At 43.4% G+C, this 26,373-nt stretch overlaps 1 protein-coding gene and 1 non-coding gene across 4 annotated transcripts in view; one reads left to right on the top strand and one right to left on the bottom strand.

The window, feature by feature from the left end:
* Positions 1–26,373, bottom strand: part of BMP4 (bone morphogenetic protein 4) — a 230,799-nt gene that overhangs the window by 5,624 nt on the left and 198,802 nt on the right. Inside the window, exon 2 of one of the 3 annotated variants that reach the window (XM_044924598.2) lies at positions 8,253–8,452. Coding sequence is in view for 1 of the 3 variants with exons in the window: in XM_025295059.3 (XP_025150844.1) it covers positions 1,425–1,486 (62 nt within the window). In the remaining 2 variants the exon portion in view is untranslated. Of the gene's footprint in view, positions 1–1,214; positions 1,528–8,252; positions 8,453–26,373 lie in introns of those variants that run through there. The other 2 variants (XM_025295056.3, XM_025295059.3) reach the window with 2 other exon arrangements.
* TRNAS-AGA lies at positions 25,976–26,048 on the top strand. The gene has a single exon. It is a non-coding gene; the product is annotated as a tRNA-Ser (tRNA).

Raw genomic sequence — 26,373 nt, 5'->3', positions numbered from 1 at the left:
AAAACCCAGAAACCTGGGGAAGAGGGAGTTGTGTTTCGGTGTCAGATTCAGAAGGATTCTTCTCTAATAACATTTTTATCCCCCAATTTTCTTAATTAAGAGATAAAAGCCGAAAATCACTTTCGGCTCCAGAAATTTTTCTTGGGGGTCTGGGATGGATCTTGTGGCAATTGTCTTTTGCTTTCTTGCTCGAGTTTTCTCCTAACTCCAAAGTTTGTTCAGAGCTGGCCTCAGTTTACCAACTCAATGTCTTTCGGGGTTTTAATGTCTCACAAAGACTTCAGCTCATAAAACGCGATGCTAACCATCCACCAGTTGGTGCCCGGGAAGCGTCTAAGGCCGCTGGCCCAGCTCCCGCGGGCAGGGGTCTGCAGGGACCTGAGAACCTCAGGACCCTCTCTCGTCGGCTTTGGGCCGGGAGGGCCAGTAAAAGCAGCGCGTCCGATGTGCATATTGCCAGCGACTCTCCGAAGGACACGACAACCCAGGAACCTGCATCCCCAGAGCGGCTAGCATCCCGGCCATCGTCCCGACAGACCCTACACCATGAAATGATGGAAGAGCGACTCCCTGGATGCTCCAAGTCCACGAGAATAGCTCGTGGAGTAGGCGTGTTGGGCAACTGCGGTTCGCCTGCGCTCAGGGGCTTTCGCCTACTGGGGGCTGGCTGGGTTGGGTGACACTCCCCTAGACGCAGCGCTCCGGCGGCGCGCACGCTCCAGAAACCGCAGAACTGCGCTTCCCACCACCGAACCAGCCCAGGTTAGGTGTTCTCTCTCCACCTCGACGCCCCTCAATCCCCTCACTTTCTCCGGACCTCAGAGCCACCTCTCCCTTTTCTCTCCGACTCTTCCTGCCGGACAGTCGCAAATGCTAGTCCACGAGCGGCATGTTCCGCTTAAGATCCCATAGTCTTTCCCAACGACCTCCAACGAAAGGCTTCTCTCCCCTTTTCTCCTGTCCCGAACCTACTAAACGCTGAAGTCGCCCGGGGCTACCGAACGGAGAAAGTGGTCAGGGCATAGGCAATAGTGTATATGGAAGTGTCTTTCAGCATCAGCATCCCTACCTCTAGTAACCTCTAGTACCACCGTTGGGGGGGGGGGGGCGGGTAACATATTTTGCCTCGACCACAACCAGAACCCCCTACTTCTCCCCTCAAGGATGCGCCTCAGCACCCCACTCCGCCCTTCGCCAGGTTTAGCCTTGCTCACCATAGGTCCCTGCAGTAGCGGGTTCGCCAGCAGCAGCTCCTGGGGACCTCTGAACAGCTGCAGTGAACCTGGGCGAGGGCCGAAGACTGGGGCGCAGCAGGCTCGAGACGGCGCGGACGGGAATCCCATCAGGGAGAGAGGCGAGATACTCAGCACTGATCAGCAGCGACGTCGCAGGCTCGGGTCCCTCGGCTCAGATGCCAAACTCACCTAGCTTCCGGGCCGAGCTCCGCTCCCGTTCCCCCCCTCCTTCCTCCTCTGCCTTCTTGCATCTTCTTCCTCCTCTTTCCCTCTCTCTTTCTTTCTTTCCTTCCTCCTCCTCTTCCCCGGCAGCCCCTCCCTTCTTCCCTCCTCCCTCGCTCGCCTCCCTTTCTGGGATGGGAGCCCCGCCCACATCCTCCCATCCAGCCGCCGGGCCTCGCCTCGCAGGCCCTGGTCCCGGAAACCCAGTCAGCGCCGGAGTCCGCCGCTGCCGCCGCCCGAGCTGGGACGCCGCTGTGTCCAGCTCTGGGAAGCGATCGGGGCTCACCTGGGGACCACGTGCAGAGGTACTAGAAAGCATGCACCGACTAGTCGCAGTACCTTCCAAAAATACCCATGGGAGTCTGGGCTTCCCTGACTTTAGGAGTAACTGCTGCCCAAACTGATGATTAAAACACTGAGTAATCACCATTTACCCCGAATAATTAGAGATAATGAAACACCTCTAAAATCAGGTTATGGAGAAAGGAGCTGTTGGATTGGTTTAAAGGGAGGCCTTCCATAAACTGTTAAAGGATTTCCAAACGTTGAGAAACAGGCTGTGCTCAGAGCTGTGTGCCTAAAAGAGGTACCTCTTTGGCTATTAAAAGATGACTTTCCTTCCAAAACACTTTTTTTTTTTTAATGCTTGTGTAAAGCCTTTGTGATGACCCTCAGAAAGTCACCCCTAGTAGACACTCTGCCCCTCCAGACCTAACCCTTCTGAGGACAGAGGTGGCTTGGAGACAGGATGGGGCCACGGTTTTACACAAACAAAAAAGTCTGTTTGTAACTCAGAAGTTCAAAGAACCGACAAGGCAGTTAGTTATTTTTGTTGTTATTGTTGATTTTTGATGTTGTAGTTTACTTGTGGTGCACCTAAGAATCCTTAACCTCAGCAATCTGATGTTCTAAAGAGGTAACAACCATAGAAGCAACAACCTTTACGGCCACAGGGACACAAGAAAAGATACCCTTTGGTCTGTTTTTAAAGGAAGAAGGAAGATGAGGAGTTGGCCCTTTCCATTAAGAAAGTGCTATTAATCATATTAGCAGGGAGGTGGAATGTATAGCTTTAAAACCTTCCCAAACAGGAGCTAAATTCACACAGTGCCTCTGATGGAGCAGTGAGGAAGATATCAGCATCATCTCTCTGTTTTACAAACACTGAAGGGGAAGTACAGCCAGGTTAATGAGACTCGCCCAGAGCCCTGAATTAAATCACAGCCTCTGCTCTGGAGCTACTCTGGCTGCAGGGCAGGGCTGAAGGTCAGGCCCAGAGCTCCAGGTAGGCAGGGGCATACTAAAGGATGGAGCATGGGTATACTAAAGTGCTGGATTTCTTTCCCTGGGATAGTCATTACCCTTCACTGTCTCAAGCAGGGCATTTAGGTCTTAACTTAAAAAGATACGGGTCCAAGGTAGCTCTTCTCTAAAAACTACCTTCACACACTTCCAATATTTAGAAAACAGGAACTACTTCCTGTGTGGAACACAGGTTACAAAAGGGTGGGAAGTGCATCAGATCAGAGAAACAACTGTGAAAGCAGAGCCAAGGTCTCCTGCCATCTTTTCCAAGTCAGGCCTGTGAAGTCTTTTAACCCAACAGAACATCAAACAAGGAAGACAAGCTGAATGGCTTTGGGCAAGCCCTTTAATTCTCATGGGTCTCAGTTTTCTCATCTGCATAATGAAAGAATTAGGCCAGATAATTTCCATGACCCTTTTTAATTTGAAAATGATTTAAATTTTTAATTGAAGTTTTATTAAATATCAACCTTCTTTCATTTAAATCACTGCTGAGCCCACTTCCTCTAAGAATCTCTGATTAAACAGGTCAGGGCAATACCACTGCCCTGAAAGGATGCTGACAATATACCTCCAGCTTCCAACTTAATCAAAATTACATTAATTATTAATAACAACACAAAATTAAAACTCCATTAAATAGTTACCTAATGCCCATCCTGGGGCACTAGGCAGTGTGCTCCTTCAGTAAGGAATAAGGACAGATTAAATGTTTACCAAGTCCCCTAAATCAATCACTACTGTTTTAATCATTAACAAAATATGTTCCTTAATATTTAAACTTGAATTCAACAGTGATATGCTATTCTTAAAAGAATGTCCTTATTTCATTTTATTTTAAAGCACCAGATAATAGTATTTTTTTTTTTTAACCTAAATGTTTTTGGATGATAGCTGTTATCTCATTTTGCTGAAGCCCAGATACTAAAGTGGCCATTGGCCCACCCACGAGTTTGTGAAACTCATAGTTCAGGAGTTTCTAATTAAGCCACCTGTCATACCTGGTTGAGACCCTGATATGAATCTTTCAATGTGTGTGGAGAGAACTCAGCTTCAGCTCTCTTGAGACAGCTTTATTTCTAGCCCACATTTTAGATGGGTGTAAACCATCTTATCAACTCCTTCCACTCACTCTCTTTCTCTCTCATGCCAAAGAAAAAATCACTTGTTGGTTAGAGAGCTAAATTGATTACAGCCTAGTGATCAGAATTGGTGAGGGTAATCAGTCCAGTCTTTTCCCCATCTCAAGTTTACTTGGGAATCTTGGTGTTTTTATAGAACATAATATGGACGGGACAAATGAAACTGTATCCTCAAAGCATATAGATTAGGAAGAGAAATCCATCATCGTTCAAGAGCTCCTCTGCTGCTACTGCTAAGTGGAGGGCATTCGTTCATTGGGCTGGACAGTGAGCCCTTAGAACAGCCTTTCTCAATGTATGTTCTGAGGGCCATAAACTTCAGAACAAGGCTGGAGGTGCAGATAAAAATCCAGATTTCCTGGCCTGGATGTCTAAGATCTGGATCCAGAAATCTACATATTTCACAAGGTTCTCTGATTCCCAGTATACTAAAGCTTAAAAACTACTGTTTTGAAAGTCATTTCACTTATAATTTCAGTGCTGATACCCCTGAAAGGCTGACACCTAGACATTATTAATCAGGTAAGGAATATGCCTAGCTTGTGCTTTATAAACTGTTAAATATGGTAATCATAGTATTACTACATCTAGAACACACAAAATAGGTTTTTGCAAATGAAAAGATTTCTAATTCTATAGGTGTAATAGTCCTTGCTTCTAAGTCCTTGATTAAAAACCACATCAAGTCTTCAAATCTTTGCCTATTGAGTGTCTGCTGAAGCTATGGAATTGGAATTATAAGGGATCTCAGGAGGCATGTGGCATTTGTTTTTCTCTTATTAATATTTGCCATTTGTTTCATATTTGCTGTCTAGCCCTCACAGTGACCCTCATAAAATTTCAGCTCTACGGATAAGAATCTGAAATTTAGAGAGCTTGTATAAGTTGCTCAAGGTCACAAAGCTAGTAGGTGGTGATTCAAATTCAGACTAGCTGAACCTGACTTCACCTCTACAAGCTGAGAGCTGGGCCTGCAAAAGGGTGGATCCCCATGGCCACAGTTTCTGACTAACATGGCTTGTCCTGGAGGCTTTCTCAAGGCCAGGATACCAGCAGCTCCATCCTTGCAGCTTACTGTTACAGAGAATTTCAGGATATCTTCTTGGTCCTTAGAAGACTGAACAAAATCATGACCTAGAAATTTATCTTCTCCCGCTCTTATTACACGGAGAAGGCAATAGCACCCCACTCCAGTACTCTTGCCTGGAAAATCCCATGGACGGAGGAGCCTGGTAGGCTGCAGTCCATGGGGTTGCTAAGAGTCGGACACGACTGAGCGACTTCAGTTTCACTTTTCACTTTCATGCATTGGAGAAGGAAATGGCAACCCATTCCAGTGTTCTTGCCTGAAGAATCCCAGGGACGGTGGAGCCTGGTGGGCTGCCGTCTATAGTGTCGCACAGAGTCGGACACGACTGAAGCGACTTAGCAGCAGTAGCAGCAGCAGCAGCAGCTCTTATTACATAACCCACCTTAGGGCAAGACTTATGTGACCTTCCTCGGGAAAAGGCTGTGATCTTAAGTAAGAGGCTACTTACCTCTGCTGGGTCTGTTTCCTCATTGTAAAATATGAGGATGGACCAGAGTCCACATAGGTCTTTTTTGGGCTCAAGATCAAGAAACATATATCATTAGTTAAAATCATGGTCAAATGACTTAACCTCCAGAGTCTTGGTTTCCTCCTTTGTAATCTGGGAATAACAATTTCTATTTCATAATGTTCTTATAAGCATTAAATGAGTTAATGTAATAAAATGGCAGGTAGTGTTCAATAAATATTGGCTATTATTATTTTGCAAAGGTAATGATTATATGAGTAAAGTAGGTGAGAAGCCACCCTGGTATTGAGTTTTATTTAGCTAGTGAAACTGTTTAAAGGAAAGGGCTATATTTCTTGTTGATTTTGTAATCATTTGTACTTCACACATCTCAGGCATTGACTGAATAAGGGCTGTTTACCTGAATCTGTATTCATTGCATTAACATTCATTATGATTTATTGGTATAGATCTGACCCAGGAACATAATGTCTGCCAAAATAACTAATACCTGTCAAAGTAGACAGTCATAACTAGTGAGAGCAATAATAATAGGAAATAATAGATTAGATGACATATCCAAAGCATTTTCCATCTCTGATTTTTCTGATCCCTAACACCTCTCACTTTTAACAATTTTTCTCTATACTTCTTGCTAAAATGTGAGCCCATTTCCTCTTCTCTGGTCAGCAGAAGAAATACAAACCTGATTGTAAAGTTTTCCTTCTCCAGACATTTGACCGTTGTCAACCCTTGATACACCTCACTCAAAGATAAAGATATTGGATTCTAATATTTTCTCATGAATAAAATAAAATGTAAGATTACTTCAGTTCCTTATACTTTACACTGTTCTCTTGCTACTTTCTGGAATATATTTTTAATCCATCAAAACAGACCAAAAATGGACAGAGAACTCTAATGATGACTGCAGAGAGATCATACAGATGAAAAGACTGCTTTTATGTCTTAACTTGTTTAACATGTGGATGGCAGACAGGACATGGATGTTGAAATTCCTCCCTTTCCAAGGAAGGGTTATGACAAAGAACATGGGATTGGTACACAGTGCAGGATATTTGGCTTCTCTCTGTTTTAGCTTTCCTTTCTTAAAAAAAAAAAAAAAAAGTTAGTTGCACCCGCTTGATTCTACAGCAGGGATGTTGTTTGGAAATAAATTATTATGGAATGTAGCAAGAAAGTTAGAACCTTGGAATGTCTTCATTCTCAGCATATACACTCTTCTCTTTCTCTCCCTGTTGTGCATGAACAGTGTGAGCTGGACAAAATGCAGTGTCACTGTGGGATCAATTTTGGAGGCAGAAGCATAGTTCTACATGGACATCAGACTGTATCAAATGAGTTGTTGTGGTTTCCCAACCAGATGTCAACTGGGCAATACTATCTGTCTCCCCTTACTTCATGCTAAGAGTCTTTTGCAAGGAAAGCTTTGTCCAAAGGGGTTTGTGACACAAGAACTTGTTATTGTATAAACGAAACTTGGATATTTTCACAAATAGCCTAAATATATCAAGGTCATTGGGAAAGGGAGATCCTCTTCACTAATGTCCTCTTCAAGAATAATATATTATCTGTAATCCTCTCAAGGATTACATATAGATGTAACAAATGCTTGTTGGTGTTCACTTTGTGAAAACTCATCAGGCTGTATACATGAAATTTGTGCACTTTTCTACTTGTGCTGTATTTCAATAAGAGTTTACAAAAAAAATTCTTTCAAAATGATTTTTTTAAGTTATTTGACTATCAGCCTACCAGCTAGAGACAATAGTTTGTCACCTCAGGTAGCCAAGGGGCTGTATAGGACAAAGCTAGAAGCATAATCTGTAGCCCCCATGTCTACAGCAGGGATGAAAGGGACCTATGGCTTCAGGAAATCCACTCTCGGGTCCCTAAAGTAAAGCAGTGGCAACCACCAAGACCTGGTCTCTGAGGACCAGTGCAAGCAATCCAAGTTAGGGGGCAAGGTGCTGCCCCCCAACGTTTTTCTCAAACTGAGGAGGGCAGGAACAAGTGGGCTGGAAGAGAAGCTCCAGGAGGCATCTGCACTGTGTACAGCCCTTCCCTTCCTTCGCCTCTTTCAGAGGCTCAGACTGGGCATTATAAAGCATCAGTCTCGGGGTGGGGGGAGTCAGGGACACCATATGCTTATTTCATAAGATAAAAATGCATTAAGCCCAAAGGAGCAGCGGTAACAGCATCAGAGAAGGGAATAGGGTCCATCTCCAGATTCCAGAGGCCCCTGGCTTGGGGATTGCACTGGGGACGGGCTGGGGACAGGAAAGTAATACAGAAAATAGGGCTCTGAAGGAGCGCCTCTCTCACCAATGCCAAGTCCCAGCTCAGACACGAAGAGATTGGTCCGAAGTGCATGTGGCCCGCGTTACCTCTTTTCCGGCCCTTGGCGTCCCCAGGGCCAGGCCCAGAGATGACACAAACTCAACTTCAAGGAGTCCGAGAAATCGGAGAGGCGTTGAGAGACTAAACTGTAAGGAGGGGGCCGATCCGCCGGTGCGAGCAAAAGGACGCCCGGCTCCCCCGACCTGGATACCCGCGCCCAGAGACAGCCCAGGCGCCTCTCGCTCCTCTCAGGCGGCTGCGGACACATCGCTCCTGCTCCTCTTCCTGCACCCACTCGGGTCAGAGGCGGGGTTGGGCTGCCACCCCGAGGACCTCGGCGCGCGGCCTGGCAGGCACCCAGGGTGTCAGCGCAGCGTGGGTGGAGGCCACCCGGCTCCCCGCACCGCCAGCCCCGCGTTATTTTGAGCGCGGCGGCTACACTTTCCTACCTGCAAGAGCTCGCCTCGCTCGAAGACTCTTCACAGGATTTGTGCCCCAGGTGGCTAATCTGACGCACACTTGAATAAACAAGCCAGCGTCCCGGCGGCGGGGTGAGCCTCCCGCACAGAATCTCCGTCCTGCCGCGCGTAAGACCTGGAGGGGCTGCCGACTGTTCTTGGTCTTCCAGATTGGAGCCTCTGGGCCATTCCTGCAGGGGGTGGGGGTGGTGATAGAAAGGTGGGAGGGAGGAAGATAGGTAGGTAGGTAACTAGGTAGGTAGATAGGTCCTAACTTAGGGTTCCTGAGACAATTTTGCTCCTCCTCCCTGCAATTCCCTGAGCGCTGTCCCGGCCCTTAGATTCCTTGGGGCACAGGGTACCTGAGCCCCAATTACAGGCGCAAAAATTAAATCTGTATAGCATATGTAATAGGTTTCCCTGGTGGCTCAGACCGTAAAGAATCCGCCTGCAATGCAGAAGACCTGGGTTCCATCCCTGGGTTGGGAAGGTCCCCTGGAGAAGGGAATGGTTACCCACTCCAGTGTTCTTGTCAGGAGAATCCCCATGGACAGAGGAGCCTGGCAGGCTACAGTCCATGGGGTCGCAAAGAGTCAGACATGACTAAGAGACTAAGCACAGCATGCCACACAGTATGTATTCTATAGCCCCTCTCTCCACTACTGGTTCCATCTTACAACAGGTTGTCCGTGCAGCGAGTCTGGATTTTCCCATCAGGTAAGGAAAAGAGTGTGTTTCCCCAGGTGCCTGGGCTTAAGGGATCTGCTATTTCTACTCGCCATGTCCAACAGCAGTACCTGCAAGTTTATGCAACAATGGCCAGGTGAGATTTATAAGGTTAGGAAGAGGAGGAGCAAGGAGCTGGCATGGAGAAGGCCAGCAAAAGGTGTAAGGTTGCTGGAAGGGGCTTCAGATAGTCTTTGGTGGAGCAGTGAGTCATGGCCAAACAACCTAGGGGACCCCAGCCTTTTCTAAAGGAGTTAAAAGTGAAACTGGGTAACTCTATTACCCAGTACAAAGGGGTGCCATGCTGGATTTTGAACCTTTTGCTTTAGAAATCTTTCATTGTGAATATCTTTTTGTTCCTTCTTTGTTGCTTAACATGTTAGGGTGTCAACTACAGGTAATGGGTAAATATGTCTTCAGTTCAGTTCAGTTCAGTTGCTCAGTCATGTCTGACTCTTTGCGACCCCATGGACTGCAGCACGCCAGACTTCCCTATCCATCACCAACTCCCAGAATATGTCTTCAGTTTGTACCAAAATGATGCCACTCCTGCATCTGATTATATCTTTAGCTAGAACCAGAAGAGTTTGTTCAGTCTCATCTTATTTCTCCTACTTTAGAATCCAGGGGGAAAATGGGGATAGAAAGTGGAGGACTGAAAAACTAAAGACCTTAAGGAGAATATAAAAGTGAGTGCTGGCTTTGCTGTATTTAAACTAAATGCTAATCTTCTTAAAGATTCTTAAACCTGCTATGTGGCTTCATTAAGGATCCTAGAAGGATTTAGGGGATCTGTGAAAGCCACAAATTTATGCATACAATTTTGGGGGTAAGTGTAAAAGTGCATGTAAGGAAGGATAATTTTATCAAATTTTCAAAGGGATTTGGGACCCAGGAAATGTTGAAAAACCTCTAGACTATAGTGTCTGAGGTAAACCTTCCTTATTGGGATAATGTCTCCAAGTTGCATACACACAAACATTGACTCAATGATACAGTTTTCACACCCAACAGCAAAATGTTCTTAACTCTTAACTGAGACAATAGAAATGTCTCTCCATTTAGGGCCAACACACACAGGGGAAAGGACCTGGCAGAAAAGCAGAAGTGTGACCTGGAACTCATCTCTACCCCAGGTTAGCTGGCCCCCACATGCCCACCTAAGACTCTGGAGACTTTTAATGTGTAGCTCAAATGCTGGAGCGTATGTGAAACTATTTCACAGATCACAAAACATATGGCTAGTGGCATTTATGAAAATAAATGCTGATGGGTTTCCACATGCTAGTTATAATTAGATGAACAATTATGTAAATAATTATAATTATGTGAACATTTGCATATTTCCTTCAACCGTATACTTGTAAGAAAAATCAACATACTTTGGATTCTTGAACATTGTCGGGTTCAAGTTTCATTATCTCATTTAATTCTTGAAACAATTTACAGTTTATATACTATAGTTATTCCCTTCCCATCAACTCCCTCCCCCCGCCCCTTTTTTTTTAAACATTTGAAGAGAGGCATAGAGACTTTACGGAGAAGGCGATGGCACCCCACTCCAGTACTCTTGCCTGGAAAATCCCATGGACGGAGGAGCCTGGTAGGCTGCAGTCCATGGGGTCACGAAGAGTCGGACACCACTGAGCGACTTCACTTTCACTTTTCACTTTTCACTTTCATGCATTGGAGAAGGAAATGGCAACCCACTCCAGTGTTCTTGCCTGAAGAACCCCAGGGACGGAGGATCCTGGTGGGCTGCCGTCTATGGGGTCACACAGAGTCGGACACAACTGAAGCGACTTAGCAGCAGCAGCAGCATAGAAACGTTAAGTAAATCATTGAAGGCTGCCCAGCTAACAAACACCAGATTTCAGCTCTAGAAGAGGTTCCTGCTTTAGAAAGGGGATTCTGGAAAATGAGCAAAATTTGTTCAGATTTAGGTAATGTAATTGCTATGGTACTTGTGCATTCTGAACTTGGGAAGTTCAGTCCTCCCATATACTCTTTGCCGGAAAACTGTCTTTAACCCATTTACTTCCTTTTCATTTCCTCCACAGTTTAGGTTCACTAGCACCTTAATAGAAATTGATACACAGCGCTCTTTATTAGTGGTATCTATGCTTCAACATGCTTCAACTATGCTTCAACAGGTGGCTCAGTGGGTAAAGAACCTGTCTGCAATGCAAGAGACACCAGAGATATGGGAGCTATCGGTTTGATTTCTGGGTTGGGAATATCCCCTGGAGGCATGGAAACCCACTCTAGTATTCTTGCGTGGGGAATCCCATGGACAGAGGAGCCTCGGTGGCTACAGTCCACCGAGGTCGCAAAGAGCTGGACAAGACTGAAGTGACTGAGCACAGCACAGCACATGCTTTGACTTATTAAGCAGCCATAGAAGGGAAGAAAACACCTCTGCCCTCCACTCCTATACCCCTTCCAGTAACCCTTTGCAGTAAGAACTATCACTTTTGGCAGCTAAAAGATGGCAAAACTGAGACCCCTCAGATGTTTAAACACCTCACCCAAGATGAATTAGCAAGAATATGAGGTGCTTTTTTTTTTTTTTTTTTTTTTGGTCTATACCATCAAGTCACAGAGCTGATGAAGACAAAATAGATTCATCTTGCAATTTCCTGAGTTAGCAGTACATTAAAAGAATTACCATGAGCTTTGTCTTTAGCACTGGTATGTGGGTTTGTTTCAACAGTTAATTCTTCTACTTTGCTTCTCATTAGCATAAAATGCATAATACCAAACTCTACACTACCCAGCTTGTAGAAGCTCTGGAGAGCAGGCAGACACTGTTCCTGATCTTTATGTTTGAATTATAGCTTCAGAACCAGTGTCACAGAAAATGAGTTGCTGGAGTGCAAGGCCCAAAAGCAAAAATGAAAAAATATGGATCATAGTAGTGCTTTGCTCCAAAAGATTATGGGTTACTATATGTTTCTGTAAACAACTCAGGTTTCTAGGCTGGAATAATAGATGGAAACATCGTCTTAGTAACATTTTGTACTTAAACACTTCACTTTCACTTTTCACTTTCATACATTGGAGAAGGAAATGGCAACCCACTCCAGTGTTCTTGCCTGGAGAATCCCAGGGATGGGGGAGCCTGGTGGGCTGCCGTCTATGGGGTTGCACAGAGTTGGACATGACTGAAGCGACTTAGCAGCAGTACTTAAACAAGGGGAAACTGATGAACTTATCTTTTAAAGTCTGGTAGTCATGGTAGTGTAATTTTTAAAAAAAAACAGACTTAAAATCAGATACTCTGGTTTTAGGTATAGATAAAATGGGTTCATACTACATGTATGAACTTGGATACATGATTTTATTTTTAAAGGCCACCATTTCTTCATGAGTTATATGGGCTATATGATCTCTAAACTTTAGGTGTCAACAAGCTTTTTGTGTAAAGGACCAGCCAGCAAGTATTTTAGGCTTTGTGGGCCACATACTGCCTCCCATTATTTCTTCTTTCTCTCCTTCCCCTCTCCTGGACCACCTCCTTCTCCCTTTCTTCTCTTCCTCCTCCTCCTTCTATAATTGTTTACAGATGTACAAACCATGTGTATTAGTTTATTAGGGCTGCTGTACCAAAGTGTCACAAATTGTGTGGCTTAAACAGAAGAAATTTATTCTCTCACAATTCTAGAGGTGAGAAGTCAGAGATAACGGTGTCAACAGGGTTGGGTCCTCCAGAGGGCTATGACGGAGAGACTATTCTACACCTCTCTCGTGGCTGCTGCTGGTCTGCTGGAAACCTTCAGCATTCCTTGACTTGCAGAGGCTTTACCCTGATCTCTGCCTTTATGTTCATTCAGTGTTCTTCCTGTGTGTCTGTGTCCCAATTTCTCCTTTCTGTTGGGACACCAGTCACATTGGGTTAGGAGTCTACCCTAGCCCAGTATGATCTCAACTAATTATATCTGCAATGACCCAATTTCCAAATAACGTCTCATTCTGAGGCGTCGAGGGTTAGGACCTCAATATATGAAAGCAGGGGTGCAATTCCAGTTTGTCAGGCCGCTCTGAGCTCACAGACCACATAAAAACAAGTCATACTCTTCTGATCCCTTTAGTAAACCACTGTTTATTCTTGGGCTTCCCAGGTGGCGCTAGTGGTAAAGAATCTGCCTGCCAATGCAGGAGATGCAAGAGATACTGGTTCGATCCCTGGGTGAAGAAGATACCCTGGAGGAGGAAATGCCAACCCACTCCAGTATCCTTGCCTGGAAAATTCCATGGACAGAGGAGCCTGGTGGGCTACAGTCTACAGGGTCACAAAGAGCTGGACATGACTGAGCATGCTTGGACCCTGTTTATTCTACCTGTAGTTTTCTATTTCCTAGTAGGAAAGGCAGACCACTGACAAAATAAACACAAACTATAGCATGCTAGATGGCAACAGGCACTAAGAATAAAAATAATGTGGGAAAGAGAGGTGGTGATGAGGTCGAATTTTAATAGGGCAATCATGGAATGGTTTATGGAAAAGGTGACACTTGAGCAGAGACCTGAAGGAAATGAGGGAGGCAGCCAAACGGATATCTGAGGAAACCACATGTTGTCAAAAGGAAGGGCAGCATAAACGCTGAGATGGAAGTGGGCCTGGTGTGTGTCGGGGAAACCCCAGGAGGCAAGTGAGCCAGTAGGGGGAGATGAAGGTCAGAGAGGTGGAGGGGTGAGAGGTTAGATGGTGATGGTCTTGCACTCAGAGTCAGAGTCAGTGTCTAGGGGGACGGGGGAGGGCTGAGGGTCCACAAAGTAAGGAGGCACTCTCTCTCAGGGACCTGGGAGGGCAGGTGGGCCCTGAGAGTGAGCACCTCCTTAAACTGCCCTCAGTGCCTCAGTCACCTTACCCTAGTTCCAGCCCTGGAAAGGGCTTTGGCTTTAATTCCAAGGGAGTCAGGAAGCTTCTGGAGGGTTTGCAACAGAAAAGTGGCATGATGAACCTTATAGTTTATCAGGAGCACTCTGGCTACTGTGTTGAAGGCAAGGATAGAATAAAGGAGACCAACTGTTAGACTACTGAACTAACTTCCAGAGTAAAATGGTGAAAGGGTTCTTGCCTGGTAACCTGCTGAAAGTTGAGCCATCCCATAGCTATCAGGCAAAGCCGTGGACCCTGAGTCTTTTTTTTTTTTTTTGGTTCTCACTCAACATTTTTGGAGGTCACTTACATGCTAGACTACATGCTACATCCTACATCCTAGACCTACATGCTAGGATTCCTATGATGAACAGGAAATAGTCACTACTTCAATTTTTTTTCTCCTTCCTTTCTTCCTTCCCTCTTTCCTAAAAATATTTTGAAATTTAAAACAAAAAGCCTGCCTCAAAGCTTATCTTCTGGGGAATTTACCACACCTGCTTTATTGAGGTTTTCTGGCTCAGGCTCTCCATTTGCATTCCATTCAGAGTAGTATGTGAATGGTCATGAGCATCAAGGAAGGACTTAGGAAATCAGTCACGTTTTATGATGACTTTCTCATGGGAACGCTACATCCCTTTCAATCACAGGACCAGGAACTTCTAGGTCCAGAAGCTTCGAGATTTTCACACTCAGCCCCCTTGTTTTACAGATGAGAAGACTGAGACCCAGTGAGATCTACCTACAGTTATATACCTACTTAGTGATAGAGTGGGGCAGGGCATATTTTTCAAAGCTGGCTGAAACAATGTCTTCCAGTCCACATGCTCTTGAATGTGACTCTGGCACTCTTCCCATTGAGAGACATGGTCTTTGGTTCCTCTCCTCGAATCCAGGCATATTAGTTTTCTATTGCTGCTGTAACAAAGTAGCACAAACTTAACGGCCTGAAACAATACAAATATATTATTTTACAGTTCTGGAGATCAGAATTCCAAAATGGGTCTTCCTAGGCTAAAGTGAAGGTGTTAAGGGGCTGCGTTCCTTCTAGAGGCTCCAGAGGCAGTTTGTTTTAGTGTCTTTTCCAGCTTCTAGAGGCTTCCGGCATTCCTTGGCTCCTGGCCAGCATCACTCTGTCCTCTGCTTCTGCATCACATTTCCTTCTCTGGCTCTGACCCTTCTGCCTCCTTGTTTATAAGGACACTTGTGATTACACTGGGCCCACCCAGATAATCCAGGATAATCTCCTCATCTCAAGGTCCTTAACTTAATCACATCTGCAAAATCCCTTTTGCCAGGTAAGGTAACATAGTCACAGGTTTGGGGATGAGGACATGGATATCTTTAGGGGGTTATTATTCTGCCTGTCACACTGGGTAAGCGCATGACTACAGCAGAACTGAGCTATGTGCCTTTCAAGACTAGGCCATGCAAGTAACGCTGCTTCCAGCTGGTTGTCCTGGATCACTTGCTTTGAGAAGCCAATTGCCACTGCCATGCTATGAGGTGACCCAAGCAAAGAGGCAACATAGAGAGGCCGTGTCATGCAGATGTTCTGGCTGGTAACCAGCAGTGGCCTCAGCTGACCACCACCCATATAAATAAAGAGACCCCCAGATGATTCCAGTCCCCAGCTGTTCATTACCCCCAACTTTCAAGTCTCCCCAACTAAGGCTGCAGATATTAGATGGGAAAAATAAGTACCCACACTATGCCCTATTCAAATTCTTCATCCACAGGAAATGTGAGAAATAATCAATGACTGTTGTTACCTTAAGTCATTAGGATCTGTGAGGCAGTCATACGTAATTCATATAGATGGCCATGAAGACTGAAACCCAGGTCTTCAGTTTCTCAGTCCCAGCAATTTTCTATGCCAAGCAAGCAAACCAGGGAGCAAGAATCATTTATTGAGCACCTATTAGGAGCAATGATCTTTGGGAAATGTAAAGGCCTATAGAACTTGTTCTCAATCTTTAAAGAACACTCCCTAATCTGGTGGGAAAGATGTACAGAAAGTATCTGTTAGGAGTGGAATTAGGAATCTGGTGCATTAGTCTTGGTAAGAGATGATGAGATCCTGAACCCTGGTTCAAACTGTGGAAAATTCTTAAAGAAACAGGCATATCAGACCACCTGACCTGCCTCTTGAGAAATCTGTATGCGGGTCAGGAAGCAACAGTTAGAACTGGACATGGAACAACAGAATGGTTCCAAATAAGGAAAGGAGTACATCAAGGCTGTATATTGTCATGCTGCTTATATCACTTATATGCAGAGTACATCATGAGAAACTCTGGGCTGGATGAAACACAAGCTGGAATCAAGATACGCAGATGACACCACCCTTATGACAGAAAGCAAAGAAGAACTAAACAGCCTCTTGATGAAAGTTAAAAAGGAGAGTGAAAAAGTTGGCTTAAAGCTTAACATTTAGAAAACAGATCATGGCATCTGGTCCTATCACTTCATGGCAAATAGATGGGGAAACAATGGAAACAGTGAGAGACTTTATTTGGGGGCAGGGGGAGCCACTCCAAAATCAGTGCAGATGGTGACTGCAGCCATGAAATTAAAAGACATTTGCTCCTCGGAAGAAAAGCTGTGACCAACCTAGATAGCATATTAAAAAGTAGAGACATTACTTGCCAACAAGTCAAAGCTACGGTTTTTCCAGTAGTCGTGTATGGATGTGAGAGATGGACTATAAAGAAAGCTGAGCACCAAAGAATTGGTGCTTTTGAACTGTGGTGTTGGAGAAGACTCTTGAGAGTCCCTTGGACTGCAAAGAGATCTAACCAGTTCATCCTAAAGGCAATCAGTCCTATTATTCATTGGAAGGACTGATGCTGAAGCTGAAACTCCAATACTTTGGTCACCTGATGTGAAGAACTGACTCATTTGAAAAGACCCTGATGCTGGGAAAGATTGAAGGCAGGAGGAGAAGGGGACAACAGAGAATGAGATGATTGTATGGCATCATCAACTCAATGGACATGAGTTTGAGTAAGCTCTGGGAGTTGGTGATGGACAGGGAGGCCTAGCATGCTGCAGTCCATGGGGTCCCAAAGAGTCGGACAAGACTGAGCTGAACTGAACTGAACCCTAGTCAGAACACTGAAACAAGAAAGAAACTAGAGACTGAGGACTTGTCTGAGGGTTAGCTGACACAAACTTCTAGGTGAGGGAGACACAGAATGAGGAGGTAAGGAAGAGTCTATTGCTTGTAGCCATCAATGCAGATAGAAAATCTAGGAGGAAAGTCAGGTTTGAGGAGCCTTTATGATATATAGATTCTGTGTCTGGTCATCAATGAAGCTAATCACCACATTTTCACCATTAAACAATGCTTACTGTCCAAAGATGGAGCATTTAGAGAACCAGCCATGCCATGCTAAGTCGCTTCAGTCATGTTGGACTCTTTGAGACTCTATGGACTATAGCCCACCAGGCTCCTCTGTCCATGAGATTCTCCAGGCAAGAGCAGTGGAGTGGGTTGCTGTGCCCTCCTCCAGGGGATCTTCCTGACCCAGGGATCGAAACTGCATCTCTTACATCTCTGTCTCCTGCATTGGCAGGTGGATTCTTTATTACTAGTGCAAAGAACCAGCAGAAGTCACCTTAAGACATACTACTTCTGGGAAGGAGCTGCAATTCCTACCATTCATTGCCATGAGCATATCTGGTCTCTAGTACCATTTGTAATGCAGGAAAAGACAGTTTTGCATAAACTGCATATGTTCTTCATGGTAAATCATAGAAGGGAAGGTGCAGCCGCTGGTGGTGCTACTAAGAAAACATTCAGAATGGGGACGTGGCCAGGGTGCTGCTCCTTCCCTGTGTGTATCACGTCTGCAATGGAGTTTCTCTAGCTTAAAGGCAAGCATTTTCCCCTTCATTCTCTAATGAGTTTTGAACTATATAAGCAAACAGGAATTTGCTGCCATTTGCTACTTTCACAAGGGGTTAGAAAGTTTGCTTCTACATAATTATAAATGTAGTATTTGCTGCTCTATTTGGGAAACTCGGATTATAGCCAAGGAATGCTCCACCTTATCAGTGTTCATGATTCTGCAAGCAATCCCTCAGTGATCTGAACAGCAGAAACTCTTCTAGGAATTCACTTGAGCTATAAACAGATTATTTCTACTTTTGTTGTTGCCGTTATTCATGAGGCCAGAAGTGCTGTATTTTGACTCTACTGGAGGCTGGATGGAACAAATATACATGAAACATATATAACTGTTTGAGAAGGAATTGAAAGACTTTGATTTTATGGTCTCAGGAAATACAGAAAAATACAAGAAAAAGAGGTATATCAATGCTCCAAGTTAGTTGTACTAAATAACATTTTTCCTGATTACAAAACTATACAATTTTATTTTAAACATTTTAGAATGCATGTGAAAGGCGCTAAGAAAAAAACAAAATTCCCTTCTGAACTTTTTACCCACAGATAATATTGTCATTAGTTTGACAAAAATGCTTTTGGACTCTTTCTGCAAATATACAGAAAGAGTTGCAAAAAATAAGGTTTTTTAAAAATGGAATTATGCTTGTTCTTATTGCTTTGCAAACTGGTTTTAAAAACCTAGCCTTTTTACTTAACATATCATAAATATCTTCATATGTCATATTTTATTCTTGAAGCCAATGTGAGATGTTTTCTGTAGGCTGAATATATTTATTACATGAACATTTTATAACATATTAGCTTCATCTGTGATACATTCATCTTCTCTCTCCTCAAGTGTTTATTAATTCAACAAATACTTACTGTAGACCTAGTATAAATCAAGTACTGTAACCAGGAATGAGGATACAAAGGATAATAAAACGTGCATTCTAAAATGTTTAAAATAAAATTGTATAGTTTTGTAATCAGGAAAAATGTTATTTAGTACAACTAACTTGGAGCATTGATATACCTCTTTTTCTTGTATTTTTCTGTATTTCCTGAGACCATAAAATCAAAGTCTTTCAATTCCTTCTCAAACAGTTATATATATTGAAAAGGGGAAGGCAAGTGACAGTCAAATAGACAAACATGTAATAGATGGTGTTAAAATAGTATTTCTCCTATTAAGGAAAAATAGAAAGAATTACAAAAGTTTTACATGTAGACTTTGGTCCAGATTTGTATATTTACCACAAAATCTAATTTAATATAAAGAAGCAGCTTACCATCCTCATCTGTGGATTGGATTTGAGTGTGTCTTAACTGTACCAGCAGCTTTAGGGAATCATGAGTGTTTCAGTTATCTAGTGCTTCCTAGTGATCCCAAAACAGCGTGGCTTAAAATAACATTGTACTGTCATCTCTTGTAGTTCTATAGGTTCACTGGGCTCTTGCTTGGGTTTTGTGCAGCTGCAGTCAGATGGTGGATGGGGCTACAGATATCTGGGGGCTCAGCTGCGCAGGATGTCCAAGATGGCTTCTTTCCTACATATCTGACACCTCACCTGGAAGGCTGGAATTGCTGGGAGGCTCTGTCTCCATGTAGCCTCTCAGCATGGATAGCATGGCTTTATTACAACAGACTGGTCTCAAAGTACCTGAACTTCTTACACAGCAGCTGGCTTCTTCCAGAGCATGCTTTCAAAGAACCCAAGGCAGAGGCTACTAGACTTATTATGACCTAGTCTCAGAAATTATAAATGTCACTACTACCATATTCTATCATATCGTGTCTACCATATTATATCGTATCTATCTACCATACATAAAGACTGCCTAGATTGACTGAGGGAGGGGCCTACACAAAAGTGTAAATACCAAGAGGCATGGCTCATTGCAGGACCATCTTTGGAGGCTAGTTACCAAGATAAGGAAAGCACCTTAAACAAAACAAAATTGCATTTACTGAGGAAATATCAAAGGTAACTCCACAGAGCTCAGCACATACCAAATGAAGGTCCTTCCCCCAAACAATTTCAGAGCCAGAAGCCTACTAATTCTCTGGGTCAACTAAAGCTGGCAGTGGACAGAAATCCAGACAGCACCATTATTCTGTTCAAAAGATGTGACTTTCTGAAGCATGGGGTCAGTAAACTTAGGAGTCCCTTTTGGAGGAGAAGCAGGACTCCTACCCCTGATAGCCAGAAAGCAGTATTCATTTCTTTTCTCCAGAAGGACCAAAATATATCTGAATGTCCAACTTTCCTCCACTCATACACCAGGCAAGCTGTCCTCAGGCCACTGTATCACACAGGCTAGTGGCAGCCCTACCCTGGCTAAGCTACCAAATACTTAGTTTGGATCAGGTGATAGGCCAGTCTCAATAAGTATACTTACTCATTTTGTTTTCATAAGAACCTATGAAGCAACTGGAACCCCTGTTTTACAGATGAGGAAACTGAGGCATAGAAACTTTCAACAATTTGCCCCAGGTCACATGAGGATTCCCACCCAGGAAGTCTAACTCTAGAGCCCATCCTCTTAACCACTGCACTGCACAGCCTTGGGCAGGTCACTTGACTTCTCTGGGTTGCAGCTTTTCCCTTCACAGGCTTGTACTAAGAAATGAGTGTCTCTCCAGCTTTGCCATCTAGAAGCTTTGTAACCCTGGGCAAATTGCCTAATCTTTCTGCAACTTGGTTTCCTTATTTAATAAATGAGTATGTTCTTATGAGGAATCCAAGGGACAACGCATACAAAATTCTGTGCTTGGCATAAGGAATTTAATAAATGGTATTAGTTGGTATTAATATTATTATTACTTATATTGTAGCACAAAGTTCTTCATTTATGCCTCATACACTCACAAGACTCCTGTTAAAAGTGCTGTTATTTTGTCTGATTTTTACTGTTCCCTTACTTTCCCACCCAGGAAACAGCTGCACATTTGGGCAAAGGGACATAAGAAGCATGGGTAGATAGTCGTGTTACCACCACAGATGTCCTTGCTTTGGCTGAGGACAGAGGACAGCAGCCAGTACTCACAGAGGACTGCACATGTTCTCCTTTAACTTGGATGAGAGGGGCCATTACAGACGCAGTGTGGGTGCTGCACACTTGTCTGTTCAGAATGGAATATGGCAGAAGATGCATGCATTCATCCAATACTTACTGAATACCTACTCTGTGCTGAGTTGCCTTAGAAATACAAAGATGAATGGGGCATGTTCCCTGTTCTCTTGGACTTCAAAATATAGACAGAGAGATGAAACACATCTAACTAACCAGAGTACAGTGTGAATATTCCAGGTACAACAGAAATACAAACAGTGGTTGATCTCAAAAGGAGAAACTTTATCAGAGAGGTTTGAGGGAGATCAGGAAGACATCTTGGGGAAAGCAGTATTTCATCTGGACTTGAAAGGAAAAAATGAAAGGCCTTCAACAAACAGGGGGCGGGGCAAATATTGAAGGCAGAGGAAATGATGTGAAGGCAGATGTGGACTAAGGTGAGTGAGCCACCTAATTAGAGTAGGTGTGTGTGTGGCAGGTACTACTGACTGGCTGGCCCACCTCCATCTACAATTCTGCCTCCCCCAGTCACCTTCCACCGTGTGACACTCTTCTGATCATTGAGTCATAAGCAGAAGATTGCTAGGTTAGCATTCTAGAAAAGTATTCCCTTTATCCATAAAAACAGGACAGGTTAAATTAGCATGCACCTTCCTTCAACTTTTGCCCTTTGATGTCTCTTCTTTCTCCTACTTGGAATGTAGGTGAGATGCCTGGAAGTACATCTTGAGGTTATGAAAGTGAAAGTCACTCAGTTGTGTCCGACTCTTTGGGACCCTATGAACTATAGCCCGCCAGGCTCCTCCGTCCATGGGATTTTCCAGGCAAGAATACTGGAGTGAGTTGCCATTTCCTTCTCCAGGGGATCTTCCAGACCTAAGGATCAAGCCTGGGTCTCCCTCATTGCAGGCAGACTCTTTACCGTCTGAGCCACCCGGGAAACCTCAAGGTCAAAGCCGTATGCTTGTATGATGGAACAGAGAAACAGAAGGAGTTTGCATCCATTGTTGAATACTTGCACTAGCCCTGGACTGCAGACCTATTAATTTCTTAAATGAGAAAAATAGTTCTCTATTTGTTTAAGCCAGCATACACTGGATATACTTGATATTTGTATCCAAATGCATTCCTGGTTGGCACAAGAAGCAATGGTGATTCATAGGATACATAGTCAGAAAAAATGAGTGGAATCCATATTTTGAAGGGCCACAAAGTCCATTTACAGACTGCTGCTTATTTAATGGGCAGTGGGGAGCCAGTGAAGGTTTTTGAGTAGTAATAGTATTGAAGCTGTGCTTTAGGAAGATTTATCCAGTAACAAAAGAGAAAGTGCTTGGAGTGAAAGAAACTGTTTAAGAAACAATTCTAATAGTTGTTATAGAAAATAGGGTCTCCCCATCATAATCTCCACCACAAAACTTTAGTATATACGATGAACACTTCCTCAATTATTATAAAGCATACCTTGTATAAAACTTTGCCATATGATTGTGTAACATACAACCTAAAGAAAATTTCATTTTGTCCCGTGAAGGCAGCTTCAAAACCAGTCTTCCAAATCTCCTTTGCCACCAGACAGTGACCCGCCTCACCCAATTCTTCCCATTTAAAAAACTGAGTAGTCGTCATTCCACAGTAGGAGAGCAGCAACAGTGAAGGAAGATGAGGCATGCGGGAAGCATTGTACGAGAAGAGCTGAAAGGTCTTGGCAACTTTAAATGTTTGTACCGAGGACCAGGATGAATGAAGGATGACTCCAAAATAAGGCCTGTGTGGCTGGAAATTTGAGGAGAGAAGTACACAGAAGGAACAGGTTTGAGGGCAGAGTGGTGAGAAGTAATAAGTTCCTCAGGCTGTTGACTGTTGGGAAGGGACACTTTCTTTAAGAACTATGCACATAAAAGAGGGACTCCGATGGAAACCTGTGCCCACGAGGTCTTCCTGGGTGAACTCTACTCCAACCTATTCACCACCTGGTTAATTTTATGTGTCAACCTGACAGGGCCACAAGGTGCCCGGACATTTGGTCAGACAGTATCCTTAGTTTGTCTGTGAGGGTGTTTCTGCATGACATTTGAACTGGTAGAATGAATTAAGCAGATTGTCCTCCTCAAGGCAGGTGGGCCCCATCCAATCAGTTCAAGGCCTGAGTAGAACAAAAAGGCTGACTTTCCTGAGAGTAAAAGGAAATTCCTCCTGCCTGAGCGTCTTTGAGTCCAAAGGCAGGGAAAAAAAACCCAGGATCCCTCCTCAAATGGAAACGTTGGCTCTTCCTGTGTCTTAAGCATGCTGCCTCTCAGACTGAACTACATCATGGGCTCTCCTAGGTCTCCAGCCTTCTGAATAGATCTTGGGACTTATAGCTTCTGTAACAGTGTGAGCCGTAATTCCTTTTAATAAATTCCTTTTTGTATTTGGTTCTGTTTCTCGAGAGAACCCTAATACACTCTACCATCTCTACTTGCTCCATAGCCATCCCCCTCTTTGTCCAGCTGGCCCCTGGCCTCTATCTCCAGTTTTGGCATTGCTATCTACTCTCTGCCCATGGCTTATGACACCCCACTTCTGTAGCCCACCAGACTGCCTCTCAGTCAATCTGTCCCATCCAGGTTGACCTCCTGGTTTTGCAGCTTGGTTTGAGGGGATATAAAGATCAGTAAGACACTCTTGAGAATCTCAGCATTTATTTTACACTTACTGAGTTTCTACTACTTCCCAGGCTATGTGTAAATGAATAAAAACACAGTATGATTAACTCCCAACCCTCATGACATTTGATGAAAGAGAGACAGATAAACTAAGGATGGCAAAGCAGCATGTTGGAAGGTGTGCCTCTGGGACTAAGTTGGGAGGTGGAGGGATATCTGGTAGGGCTTCGCAGTGCTGAGACCCCATTTGAGTACCAAGTGGGTGAGGGCATCCCAGACATGAAGACAGCATGTGACTAAGGTGTCACCACACTGACTGCATTTGCTGTCATGTTGCCACGGCTGTAGTCAGGGAGGAGTGTGTGTAATTAAGTGGATGAATGAAATCCAAGATGTAATCTACAATTTACTTGCACAATTTACTTAACCTCTCTGAGCCCTCCCTTTGCTTTTTCACAAAATGGAGATTATCTCATGGGATTGTTTCAAGGATTAAATGAGATAATGAATGTAAAGTGCTGAACACAATGCTAGGCACAGTAAGTGCTCAATAGCTCTTGTTATCTAGTAGGTCACAGGCTCAGAGTAGATTGACATTTTACAAAGACTGCAGTGGTATGCAAGAGCAGCCTGTGAGAGACAGGAAAGCCAGACAGGAGCCAACTGCAATGGTCCAGGCAGGCAGAGTAGACAGTGGTGGTGGGCTGGAGGGAGATGAGTGCATAAATCTAAACATGCTGTTAGTCTAAACAGCATTTCTTTAAAAAAAAAGAAAAGAAAAGAAAGAGAAAAAAGAAAAAGTCATTAAGCTGGCATAGTAAATTTTAATTTAAATGCTGTTTAAAAAAATAGCACCAAACAGGCTAGGGAAATGCTTAAGTAGTTTATGAAGTTAGTTCTGAAGCTGCTGGCATCTTTTAATGCCTTAATTCTACAGTGTGGAAGAAACTTCACAAGAGGCACTTTTCCATTCGATTCTGTAGTGTGGCCATTGTTTAAGGAGGTTGGGTGGGCATCTAATAATACATAAGTATTTATTGGGTTTGTGCAAAGCATTATTAAAAGTGTCACAATCTTTAATACAATTTTCAAGTTTGTTCAAAAATGATTGCTCTTGTTCTATAGAACTCTGGAAAAAAAACAAAATGATTATAACTTTTAAATTTGAAGATGTAAGAGCAACTAAATTTACTAAAATTACAAATGACTCTGTAAATTCAACCATAGATTCTTTAGAAATGGCATAGTACCCCACACAAGAGAAAAACTAAAATTTTGTCCCAGAATTTGTACAGGTCCCCAAACCACCCAATATGGTTTTGTAGTGCTCTGCTGAGACACTTTGGCAGGAGAAACAGAGACAAACTTTAGAGCTATCTATTTACATCAAGATGGTTTGTTCTCATGAACACACCTGAATTCAAATGTTTATCAGGGCTTGCCAAAATGAATCTGATGTTGAGTAGTACATTAAATAAAATCACTGTCCCACCGTGATTACATTTATTCAGAACTTGTCATGTGTCACATAGCTTGTCATTAATCTTTACAATTACTCTGAAACATTGGTATGCTCATCACCATTTGACAGAAGAAAAGACTGAGTGCCCAGAAATTAAGATTAAGTGGAAAAACAGGAATTAAACCTCAGATTTGTTGACTCCTGAGCTGAAGCTCTATCCATTTTCACTGGTAGCTTCTTAATCTACCTGTTAGTTATTTGACTCTTTTTTTTTTTTAATAGGATGATAGAAGTATGTCTTTAATGTTTCAATATTTAGGAACATACACAAAACATTAAAGAAGTCAATTTTGACTAGTGTATCAAAACTACAATATAGCATGCAACAAAATATATTAATGTAATTAAAATAATTCTATTTGTTTCCCAAAATTACTAACTAGATTAACTTTTTAAAGGGGGAAGCAAAGTAATGTCATAAAGCAATATTTCATTATATAGCAACAGTTTGGTTATATTTTGAAAAAACAATGATACATTTTCTCTTATTCTTTCAAGAAAAGGATCTGTAAGATTTAAATGATCTCCAGGAAAGTGTTTCCACTGCTTCAGTTGTGACATGGAGAGAGGTTTCAGGGAGTCAGACTTCTGTTGATGTGGACCAAGCTGACAATTTCTAGACTCAGGGAGTTTTTCCAATGAATCACCTGTATGATTTTCTCCTGGATATTCACAGCCAAGCAGGTTATGAGTAACGCAATGCGAACTTTCATGCAATGTGAACAAGTTTTTAAGTTCTTCCACTGAAAACTGAATATAATCAGATGTCTTGGATAGGTCTACAACTGCCCCAGAAAGACCTTGTTTACTGATCTGTCTTTGATAGATCTTTTCCTCTATTGTGCCTGTTAGGAGGAGCCTGGAAACATGTACAGGGTGCTTCTGACCATCTCTCCACACTCTAGACATTGCCTGGGTATCAGTAGCTGGATTCCAATCAATGTCATAGAGAATTAAGTGAGATCCTCCCTGGTGGCTCAGATGGTAAAGCGTCTGCCTAGAATGCAGGAGACCCAGGTTTGATCCCTGAGTCAGGAAGCTCCTCTGGAGAAGGAAATGACAACCCACTCCAGTACTCTTGCTTGAAAAATCCCATGGATGTAGGTTCCTGGTGGGCTACAGTCCATGGGGTCACAAAGAGTTGGACACGACTGAGCGACTTCACTTTCCAATAAGGTTAAGTCCCACACCATCAGGTTTTGAACTTAACAAAAAAATAAGATCAGACAAGTATTTACTATTAAAGCCATCAACAATTTGCTGCCTTTGAGAAACTGGGGGTCTGTCCATCAAGTCCTGTATAAGCACATCCATGACACTTGCATACTTCTTGTAAAATATCCAAGGTTCGTGTATAGTTGGAT

Source organism: Bubalus bubalis, chromosome 11, assembly GCF_019923935.1.
Source record: "Bubalus bubalis isolate 160015118507 breed Murrah chromosome 11, NDDB_SH_1, whole genome shotgun sequence".
In the NCBI taxonomy this organism is placed as follows: domain Eukaryota; kingdom Metazoa; phylum Chordata; class Mammalia; order Artiodactyla; family Bovidae; genus Bubalus; species Bubalus bubalis.
Note: the sequence above shows the minus strand (reverse complement) of the source record. Positions and strands in the feature narration are given on the sequence as shown.